This window comes from Colius striatus, chromosome 11 (genome assembly GCF_028858725.1).
Source record: "Colius striatus isolate bColStr4 chromosome 11, bColStr4.1.hap1, whole genome shotgun sequence".
NCBI classification, from domain to species: domain Eukaryota; kingdom Metazoa; phylum Chordata; class Aves; order Coliiformes; family Coliidae; genus Colius; species Colius striatus.
Genome location: NC_084769.1, coordinates 20,633,183 through 20,645,382, shown reverse-complemented (window position 1 = coordinate 20,645,382; position 12,200 = coordinate 20,633,183). Strand labels below are relative to the sequence as shown.

Below are 12,200 nucleotides of genomic sequence, written 5' to 3'. Positions count from 1 at the left end.
AAAATTTAAAGTATCCTTCATTATCTAATCCACTGAATTTTCAAAACAAGGAACAAGTTCACTTTTCTGATTGGCTTCACCATTGCCTGTGTGGCTAGGTGAAGTAAAAAGACAGGAACACAGTTAATGCCATTGGGCTTCAGTACATTTCTTAGCAAAAACATACCCAGTCATCATTTGATCAAGTTGTTGGATGATTTTTTTAAATCACATTTCTTTTAAAATTTCCAACAATCTAAATTCCTCTTTTCTGAGACTCACCAGTTCTGAGACAATATCTTTAGAAGTCACAGTTTCTTTTATGTGATGAACTAGCTGTGGATAACCAATGAATGAAACCATATCTGTGTATATACTCACAAGCCACTGTACAGATGCCAATCTAATTCTCTTTTGGAGAGCAACTATAATCAGAAGTATAGAGCATACCAAATTAAAACTAAAAACTTACACAACATGATACTGCATCACATTTAATTTGAACAAAGATTAAGGTTTATGTTCATTGAGATCTATAAATTCTACCACCGTTATTAGATGATGAAGGAGGAATGAGAAGAAGCATTTTTTAAGTGTTTTGCTCACTGTATGTATTTTTTAGCAAAAGAGATAATCACATAGTTAAATGAAGACTAGAACATTAAAACAAAAAACTCTTAAATAAATTTCCACTAATGTGCATGAAGTACTATATATAAGCTGGAATACGTTCCAAATATCCTAACTATATATTTATTAATTTATTTAATTTTCTTTTTATTTATGAAGCAGAATTTCAGAGCACAGATTATTAGGTCTAGCTTCTGCATTTCTTTTTTCTCTAAAATAAACTTAATGAGTTCTGTAGAAAAGTTTCTTGAACATTTCAGGTGGTATATATTTCCCTTTTTTTTGCCAACTGATCATAAAATATTTCATAATTATGTTTTAATTGTGTTAAAACCATGTTTGAATTAGAGACTCCAAAAAGAGGAAAACTAGAGATCCTGTGTCTTGAACTTCACTACCTACCATTCTTACTTCTCACAGGGGTAAAACCAAGCTGGAGCAATCAAGAATGCAGCTCTGGTGCTTTTTAACCAGGTAGAGCAACGTGTCACCACTTTCACACAGGTTACCTAAGCAAGTTATACATATATATGTATATATATATATAATCACTTTTTAATGGATTTTGACTGGCCTGCATGCTATTCAGCTATGTACCTTCCCTGTCCATTGCAAGACAGTAGAAACATGCACAGCTGCTCTCTGCTGAGTCATGGGACTCACATCACAGCATGGTCAGGCGGGACTGGCAACCCCGACATACATATTTTAACTCTGCTAATGATTTTTCTGGATATCTTAATACAGTCTTTAGAAATAACTGCATGCTCTACAGGTTTTGAAGTATGGATCATTAAAGTACTGGAATGTTATACATTAAAGAGGCCAAAGAAAAAGGGAGCATGCATAGTTTTTAAAAAATAAAAACAACCCTTTTTGATTCAGCCCTTATAAATGTAAATATTTCATGAAATGTGTTAAGTGATTTATATAATGATTTCTGCCAGAACTTCAGCTCTTTAATGAATGACATTTAAGCTATTGCAGTAGCTACTTGCATAAAATTTATACTTCTTGTACTTTTAACTCTACAATGCGCTGTAATACAAATCTCCAAGTTGCTACAAACTACATTTGGGCAGTGCATATCTTGAGTTTCATAAACTGAAGGCAGAGAAAACAGTTTCACAGTTGCTAAATGATACTTAGTAAATAACCCCCAGTAAAAAACTCTCAAAACAAAACATTTTATGAGTATCCTTTTCTTAAACTTTAAACTCCTTCATAAATCATTTTGAAACGTATTTTACGACATCAGTCTGAGTGAGTTGAGGGACTTGACTTAGTGGAAATTAGAAAGACTACAGAGTAGTCAGCCATGCTTTTTATAAAATTTCACATATATTTAGCCTAGGTGTTTTTTTTCATTATAGGCAAGTATGATCTCCATTGATGCATAATTGGCAGAGCCTTCAGGAATGGGGAGAGCAAATATTGCACAGGAGCCAAAGTTGCATGAAAAAAAGGAGGTCAAATCATCCTAGTAAAACCATATGTCAGAATTTTCTTGAGACTGAGTTTTCAGTCCTGGAGCAGGATTTAAAGCTGTTACCTTCAGGAAGAGTCTTACTGGCTTCAATAGGATAAAAAAACCAGTTTGGTTTGTACCATTGATTATAGTTTAGTATGATCATACTTATATTATAGTATAAGTTGTCCAGAGATGCCAAAAAAAATTAATATTGATGTGTACTCTGAAAATTCTCAGATTTTGTTGATTAAATGTTAAACCAAGATATGCTTCAAACATCAAATAAAACTCATAAGAAACAATATTTTTAAAGTGGCTTTCTTAATATTATATAAAAGTCAAATATCATAAGATCTGAGATTTAAAGTCAGTTGAGAATCACTTGGAATCATTGATGCCCATTATTTTATATGTTGTCAGTCAATTACAGTGCAGCTTTCAAGACTCAAAGGATAAAACCTTGTCTGAATTACTAAAGGCAATTTGTAATGGCTGAATCCCTTTATTTTATTGTCACTTGAATCATGAAGCCGTTTGTTAAGCTTACAGTTTTAGTAGCCTGCTCTTGCTCTTACTGAAGTCTAGAAGAAAATCAAATGAGAGCAAGACCAGGTCTTAAATGAATGCATTTTCTTGTAAATGGGCACATTAACATGCTGTTGGTCAAAGCTTGTTTTAATGATCTAAGCTGTTAAAAAGAGATGCACTGCTCTGAAACGATAGTATGGAGGCTGATTATACATATATTGCCCAAGTATTTGGGTTAGTGATGAAGTTGGGTTTTTTTAATGTTATATACTATACAGTAATATTTATACTATTTTCGGAAAAATATAATCCCATTGAAGTAGTGCTATTTTTTATTTTATTTTTGTGTGTGATTTCCACAGTATTGCTCAGGCTTCTGCTCTAGCCAAGCATGTTGTTTTGCTGATTCAGGCCTTGAGAATGCTGCATCATAAGCAATCGCTTTCAAATGTATCCTTACAAATGAAAATGTGATATCACTGAAGATGAAAATAAGTATTTACAGGGTATGGCGTGTTCTAGAGTCTGATAATCGCATTTTTGAGGTGAAAAGAAGACGGCCTTAATCAATCATGTATCTTGAGTTTCCTGTTTTATTGTAAAAAAAAAAGAGGATCATTAAAGTCACCTTATTTAAAATGCAATGATTCTTTCCTAATTTAGGGTCTTGGAGCAAAGAAGAGGAGTTTTATTAACTTAATGAGGTTGTTTTTAAAAAATGCAATTGCTTGAGGTTATTTAAAAAACAATGACAAGAATGCTTTATGTGAAAAATAATAAAGAGAATTATAATAGGTTTTGTTTGTGCTGATTATAAATTGCACCTCTGTCACTTGGTTTTTAGCAACTATGCTGACAAGACTGTCTGCAACAGAGTTTCCATGGGAAGGTGCAGCTAAAAATTTGACTGCCTTTTAACTGGCACTCATATAGATTAATAATTGACACTATGAATTGATTAATGATGATGGATCAGGCCATGAGTTACTTTTAATTTTCCTAAATTGAATGTGACATTATTATTTTCACAATATTTGGGGTTTTATTTAATGAAGAAACTGCCTATAATTTTAGTGACAGGTTTCAGACTTCTTATTTCTTTGTATTAAAATGATGATATCTAATAAGAGAATTAAATCTCAAGTCTTACATCCTTTTTAAAAGAGAGACTTATGTATGGATATTAAGATGATGTTCAAATAACGCTTAATGGAGTGTACATTAATGTGTATTTTAATCTCTAAATGTAATACAGAAAGCAAAATTTAAGATATTATGTAAGGAACACAATATTTTATTTCAGGTTTACGGATCTACATGACCAGTAATAAAATTATTCTATTTAGAGGCAATATGGCTATAACTATTTTACATATATAAATTTTGTACATCATAGAGGTAGTGCAGTTTGAAAAAAGGAACGTGTTTACTAAGCAATAATTAACCATTCAAAGCATACAAATCTCAATGTATTTATCAAAATCTTTTCACATTTGTCAGATTGATTTTCCATGTATGACAGATCATGATACAGAAAAGTGAAAGAGTGGTTTTCAAACTCACACCTGTGTGTGCTTGTCAGAAGTCTTTTCTATTATGCCACCAGTCCTTTATTTTTGGTCACGATACAGTAACAGCCTTGCAGTCTGAGGTCTGAGGGACCCTATATTGACTACATTTGCACAAATGTGTGAAGAGGAGTTTCTTGAAACCTAATCATGAAATTATCCATCACCTACCCACCATGAATATTTTTAAGCTTCATTTACCTAATATAAGAGTTGAATATATGGAAATAATTGCTCACCAAACTGTATAACGATGTATGTGTCATTTACTTTATTTCTGGCAGAGAAAGGCCTTTAGCTCCCAGTGCATTTTCCTGAAGGGACTGGGTTTTTACCTGAAGAGTTAAGTAACTAGCTTTAATTTGCAGCAGTGTCTCAGAAGAAGAGAATACATGGAAATGCCTCTCATTATAAAAAAGTTATTGTTTACTATTTGCTGCAAAATCATTCCAATCATCTGCATAGTATTTTTTTAAATTAAAAAATTGTCACTATCTTGAAAAACTAAATGTGAAAACCGGTTGGTATAAAGCATTCTCTCAAAAAATTTGTATAGAAAGGTTTTCATACAGGTCAAAGGGCATGACCAGATCTGCTTAGCTGAAACCACAAATCTAGTCTGTGACCAAATACTCCTTTGTAACATCAGTGTCTCTACTATTTTATATTTAAGACAGAAGTGCATTCTAGATCCCCTTGAAGTTCCAATGTATTACTGCTATATTATATAAATGAGGAGTATTTCACTACTTTGCCTTTTTTAATGCTGCTTTCTGATTCCAAGGCTTATTTCACAGTAAAACAGAACATATATTGGATGAAAGCAATTAAAGACACAGTTTTGACAAATGAAAACAAATTACATATGCTATGTCCAATAATTGCATCAGATGTGTGCACCTTTAGCAGCTTTGTCCTTTCAAAATATGCTTTCCTAAAAGGACAAAATTATGGGCAGTCTTGCATGACTGATAAATAACTTGACCTGATCCAAATTTCAATATATTTGGTAAAAAGTTACTTAATTTCAGTTGCTTTATGTTACTATCTCGTGTCAGTTCTTGCAGTTTTCAGATCTAGAAGTGCTTTTGCTATAGTAAGGACTATACTATTTCACTGTCCACAAAAGTAGTAGAGTGCTAGAAAAATTCAAGAGGGAAAGGACCTCAAGAGTTTTTTTCAGTATGCACAGGAGAGTGGAATGCAAAGAAGATATTTCTGATCTAGTAATTTGTGCTTTCTGCAAAAAATTAAATGGTGCAGAAATTTGCCATTAAATGCCATTAAATTTATAACTTTTTAATCCAGATATGGTATATGTTTGTGAAAACACCATCTGTAGTGGAATTGAAGATATATGTGGAACTTTCTGTTAGTTCATTTCACTGGGAAAACTAAGACACATTTTCAGTGTAATGAAAATGAAATAACTTGAGAGCGTGGTACATGAAAGCTCTCCGGTTTTAATATTATTGAGAATACTTCAGAAATATTATACATGGATCAGGTTAGTAGCTAAATTATATTTAATTCCCTACAAGAAGATAAACTGTGAAACAGAACTATAAAATGTACATGTCATTCCTATGTTTTTACTTATGGTGATACATATTTATCAGTATAAATTTAGTGTTTTCCAAAAAGCGGAGGCTGGCATGATTTAATTCAGTGTCATTTTTTACTGAATACATATCTAATGAAAAAAAATTGTTCTGTGGAAATTTGCTTGCAGAAACTAAATGCATCCAGTTCATCAGAAGGCAGCACAGTTGATATTGCTCCTCCAGGAGAGGGCGAGCAAGCAGAAATTGAAAGTGAAGAAGCTCTTGAACCAGAAGCCTGTTTTACGGAAGGTTGTAGAATAACTGTTGACTTAAGAGATGTATTAGTAAAATGTTATTGTTACTAGATGTATTTAAGTTCTTGAGACTTTCAAATCTGGTAGCCCTTCATAATCTCAAAAATCAAAAGAAAATACTCTTAATCTAGAATGCCAGAAATCAGATGCAAAAATTAAGTTTCTCTAGGCTTTGAGTAACTAGTTACCTGGCCACTGCATGCATCTTTTAACTAAGAAGCTGCATTAATTTTTCTATTATTAAAATGCTTTTCATTTATTTGAAAGGCCCCTTGAAATTTGGAGCAGATTAACTTTTGTGAGACTCCATCAACAAATGGAACTGTTACACATCAAAAATATCAATGTTTTTTGGCTCAAGTTTACTCATAATTACATCTAATATTTCTGGATTTCTCTCCAAATTACTTATCTGAACTTAGATATTCATCATCCTATCAAAGAGGATTCCAGCATTTAAATTCTAATCATATAAAATTTGTTAAAGCTTCTAACAATGTTGATACTACAGTAAATACTGACTTTGACATAATTTATTTTTGTATCCTAATACCTCTTAATCTAATGCAGGTTGTGTGCAGAAATTTCCATGCTGTCAAGTAAGTATAGAGGATGGCAAAGGAAAAATTTGGTGGAACCTTAGAAAAACCTGTTACAGCATAGTTGAGCACAACTGGTTTGAGACTTTCATTGTCTTCATGATTCTCCTCAGCAGTGGAGCACTAGTAAGTAGGAAAAAAAATTGCAGATGCTGAAATACTTATGTATCTCCTTAGAAGCCACAAATTTGCTTCAGAAAAGCTTGTTTTGCTTGAAGCTGTATAAAATGACCTGCATTCCATCATTTCAGGATGGTGGGAAACTTGATGGCCCAAACTTGAAAAACTAAATATCACATGCACTTTTTTAGCAGCACTTTTGGTTTACCCCTGTAAAGCAGGTGCATTTTTTTTAAGTCACCATATCTACAGAAGATTTAAATTGCCTTCCAGGTTTCAGCATGTTCATAAAGAGTTGTGAGTGCAAAGGACTGGGAATATATAGTTAAATGTATGATTTTGAGGCGTTAATTCCTTGTGGGCTCAGCCACTTCTTGGATTCTGCTTACAAAAGACCATAAAAAAAATTGAATAATTACTGCATTCTTTCTTTTTTTTGGAGGGCAGGAGATAAGGAAGAGGGTGACAGCAAATGAAACCTAACAACCACCTTCCAACAAGATTACATTACCCATCTTTTCAGCTTTACTCAAGTTGAACATTTGCTACAGTATCAATGTGCACTGTGTACATTCTAGCAAGAACATTGCTGTTTAATGTGACATTTAGGTCTTAAGTTTCATTGATGGACCGTAGAAATGTAATCTCCCTAACTGCTTTCTAGAGTGGAATATATATTGAACAGATTTAATATAAGGAGTTTTTTTGGTGTGTGTATATCTGAAAGTTTCTTAATGCTACAGTGTATGAAAATTCATGCACTGAGTTCATTTTTTCATTCATTAGGAAATATATATGTAGTCAACCCCAGACAGGGCAGAATACATAAAGTTGCTCAGATTTGTAGTATGGTTAAAGATGGGAAATATGTAAAATAAGAAGATGCAGAAGAACAAGGGAAAAGATTAGTTCTGACTTATTCTAAAAAATTTAATTTTCCCTTATCACATATATTCTGTGAAACATTAGTAATACCTGAATATATTCTTTTTCATAGGCTTTTGAAGACATATATATTGAGCAGCGCAAAACTATCAAGACCATGCTGGAATATGCTGACAAAGTTTTTACATATATTTTCATTTTGGAAATGCTTTTGAAATGGGTAGCATATGGCTTTCAAATATATTTTACTAATGCCTGGTGCTGGCTGGACTTCCTGATTGTTGATGTAAGTACACAGTCTTTAATATTGTAAAATTCACTACAATAACGTCCATTATATTGTAAAACCCCTTGCTAGTAAATAATCTTCTTATAAACATGCAAAAATAATTCACATTGTATAGTTACATTGCATTAAGAACATACTGCAGTGATCTGAATGTGTTATTTTAAGTAGAGGTGGAAAGGGATGGCTAGCCATCACTTTGTTCATTCTTCATGGCTAAACATTTCAGTGCCAGGATGCATCAAACTTGAGATTTTTATGAGAAAAAACCTGGTCTAGAAACATGCTGTTTTTAATGGACTCTCACCATACTAATTTATTCCTTAGTAAATGGTACACTACATAGTCCAAGTTTCTTGTACAAACATTGAAACTTTGCAAGTGAAACAACACATTTGGTCCAGATGTCATCCACATTCTCAGATCTTCATTCCCCAAAACTATCCTGTTGTTATCTTTAGTAAAACAGAAAGATAGCAGCTATTTTATCCAAAAATTAATTAATTTTAATGGGCTGACAATCTGCAATAGTTAAATCAGCTATGACTGGGTTTATGATAGAAAAGAATACAAGGTTTCTTGGCTGCCTTCCCAGCTGTGATATACTTCTGTGCAAAGGGCTTGCTTACATTGTCAGAAGGGATAAAAAGCTGGTTTTATTCCCAGAATGTTTTGGTGTCTTGCTGTCACACATTATGTCCTCAGTGTGGAACTGAAAGTTGGCATCTCAGGGCAAATGTGCATTTATAGTAATTTCTGCCCAAGCTACTATATTTATCGAGAAGTCTATATCCATCCTGGTTCCACAAATAGTTACTACATATGAATATGTAATGGGAATGTGTCAGGTTTGTAACTCCCAGAGGGAGAAAAAACTAGCCAGATAAGCCTATAACTCAAAAATTGAAGACCACTTGGGTGTTTTTTAACCTGACCAAGTTAGTTTTGTTACACTCTTAATCCCTAGCTCTTTCCTAAATATCCATACTAGACTGGAGCAGTGTGAATGGTTTTCTTAAGAGGATGTTAATGCAGAAGACAGATGTGTCCTACCAGGATTATGATAAGAATGGATTTTTTTTTTTTTAGATAAACTACAACTAGTGTTTTAATTATTATTTTGTAACATAAATCTAAACTAGTTTTTCTAAGTCATACTCCATGGATTCCCAATGATAATTTAGTCTCAGAGATGCTGTTTATCTAAGCAGGCTCTCAGAATTATAAAGAGCATCATCATAAATAAAGTAGCTTATTTTGCCAATTTTTTACCCATGATTTTTAATTTTATAAACAAAAGCATAACTAAATGAGATTGGAACCTTCTACTTTTGAATAACTATATTCAGTGTTCCGGAAAGTGGTAAAAAACGTCTTACTGTGCCTAAGGCTAATTCAGCAGTTCCTTTAGCACCACTAGATAGACTTGAAAGAAATATATAAACTCATGTTATCTTCTTAAAGAAAACCAGAAACTCTACACTTCTTTAACAGGCAGATTAAACAGATGTGATTCAGCCGCATTCTCACAGTGAGAACACCAGTGAGCCCTTTTTTCATTAGAAGTGACTAAAGTTAATCAAATTGTTTAATTCCATCCTCTAAAATTATTGAAGAGTAAATATTGATAGTCCCTTAGGGCTTTGACCTTTAATGTCTTACATACCTGAGTCTCTCACTGTGAGAAATAGCCTTAGTCGCTCTCAGGGACTGTGGACAAATTAGATTTTAATAATTACAGAAAGAAATGGCAATTTTCAGCTCTTTCAGTTTACAGCCATGACAAGATGACTCTTGGTACATCTGACTACCTCAGTTTAAGAACTTACTGTGCCATCTCTCTCCCCTGTTCTTTGCTGGATGCAACACTATCTGCAGCAAGGAGCAGGTATTTGGGTGGATTGCCTTATATACCCAAAATCAAGATCTGGTACATTAGTTCAAACACATTTATCAATTGTTTAAGCCAAGAGAATTTTGGATGCAGGCAACTGAGAAGCAAGGACATATTAGCTTTTTTGGGGGGAGACTAATCCTGGCACAAGTATCCAATGGGATGGTAACAACCCAATACAATTCGATGCTATAGAGCATGTCACCCTGTAGCTTAGATTTTGCACTTCTTTTTCCAGAAGCCATCTGTCATGAGTTTGTAATGTCTAGGTTTTGAGCTACATCTGTAATGACTCTTAAGTTCACTTTGCCATATATGAAGTATGAGGTAAAATATCAGAAAAGGAGAAAGGGAATCTGGGAATACCCAATGAGTTTCTCAGTTAGCAAAGTTGTTTGTACAGTTTTCTGCTATGATATAGAATCTTGAGTAATCTTAAGCATATACTGTCTTATGTTGTTTATCTTTAAAGTTGATAAGGTAGACCTGTAATTCTTTATAGACACTTTATTTCTGTATTATTGTGTTACTAAATTTAACAAGAAAGAAATGGAAATACATCACATTCAAAACAAATAATGTATTTTCCAAGTACTTTGGGACAGTAATGAATCTGTAAGTTGAATGAAATTTTTGATCTTCCTGAAGTTGCTCATGCCTGATAAAATTCCAATGGATACAGTTTTTGAGCAGTTATATAGCAAAGCAACCCTCCAATTGAGCTTTTTGTATAGCACATTAGAAGTTGGTCATATTGATGGCTATTTCTTAGTATAGCTAAAAATGTTTTATGCTTGTGTGTTAAAACAGTTAAAGTAATCTCAACCTTCTATTAGCATTTCAGAACAATTGTTTCAGCAGCAACATTCTGAAAAAGATCAAGGTCATAGTATACTAATATAGTAAATGCCATATGCAGAGAGTAAGAGGCAACTGCTGCCCTGACAGCTTCATAATACAAAGAAGAAATAAGCAGATGAGCATCTTGATGTACTGGGAAACCAGATACAGGAAGAGATATGACCTTGTCTTCCTATATAGTCTTATAGTGTACCCTAACATGGTACACTGTGATAGCATTGGATAATATTGAAATTAATGAAAATAATAATGAATTGTAAGGAATATTCAGATGATATATGCAGGAAACCTAAAGCTCTTGTTCATCAAGTTAGGGAACATAATCATAACTTAAAATTGTGCATCTAAAAAATTGAATTTTGAGTACTTGCCAGTAAAATACCATAAATTAAGAATTATTCACCAAGTACATACAGAAAACTGATAATATCTTAGCATAGGACCATAACATAAGAAGGGCTACAGTGGTCCAATGTCCTGTCTCCAAGAGTATAAAAAATGCCTGCCTGAAAGACTGATAACATAGTATATGTCTTTTAAAAATTTAAACAATTATTAACTTCTCAAGAGAATAAAAACATCATTATTTTTTACTCAATTTTTTTTTCCTACTTAAATGTAATACCTAAACACTTAAACTACATGAAACCAAGGATAAGCAGTGTTGTAAGTGAGGAGGGCCATATGTCACTGAGGACCTGGAATCAAGTCACATAAATTAGCCACTTCAGTAATAACACAGAATTCATACAGATTAAAAATTTAGGCCTAAATAGAAATAAAGTCAATATGGAGATTTGTGACCGATGATCTGGTTCAGCTGAGAACCCTGGCTGAAGAACTTGAGTGTTTTAATTGGGACTGTTAAGTTTCAAAACTTTTGTTGCAACATATAGTCTACAATAGAGGGTCTGTACACAACAATGTGGACACACAACCCTCCAGTTTTAAGAGATGCAAATGATAAGCCAAGGCACAACGCTAGTTTGGGGAGAAATGAATAAAATGAAGGAGCAATTAATGTGTAATTTTAAAAGAGATATCTTGCTCACCTAGTGAGAGACATATTTTCAGATATGTATCTTTTATAGTTTATTTTGAAACTATAAAATGTGCTCTCTTTACACTAAAGTTATTTGTCCTGTCTGGGTATCTTGTTGATGTGAGACAATGAATATTCTATTAAAAAGATAGACAATTCCATGTCTGGTTATTCTTGCAATATATCAAGAGTGGCTAAGGATAAAAAAAGAACTCTCTCACTGTAGAATCACAAGACAAATACATTATATTAATGATAATTATCAATAACAATGACTATAATTGATGAAATGACAAAAACAATGTTATCTCTTGTAAGTGAATAGACTTCAGTTACAAACCACAGAAAAGCAGTAAGATTTTCTTCTTAATACGTTTATAAATCATAGCAAGTTCCTTTACAAACTTCTCCAGTACTGTAATAAAACAAGCCTTTCTTTTTGATAAAAAGAGTTACATCCTGCCATGTAGTCCATTTGA

The 12,200-nt window shown here is 33.0% G+C and overlaps 1 protein-coding gene across 14 annotated transcripts in view; it reads left to right on the top strand.

Annotated features, from left to right (window-relative positions):
- The window catches only part of LOC104561577 (sodium channel protein type 2 subunit alpha), a 58,618-nt gene that overhangs the window by 32,050 nt on the left and 14,368 nt on the right, over nucleotides 1-12,200 (top strand). For all 14 annotated transcript variants that reach the window (XM_062004932.1, XM_062004927.1, XM_062004936.1 and 11 more), the window contains 3 exons: nucleotides 5,909-6,029; nucleotides 6,605-6,759; nucleotides 7,751-7,924. In XM_062004932.1, coding sequence (XP_061860916.1) covers nucleotides 5,909-6,029; nucleotides 6,605-6,759; nucleotides 7,751-7,924 — 450 coding nt within the window. The remainder of the gene's footprint in view (nucleotides 1-5,908; nucleotides 6,030-6,604; nucleotides 6,760-7,750; nucleotides 7,925-12,200) is intronic.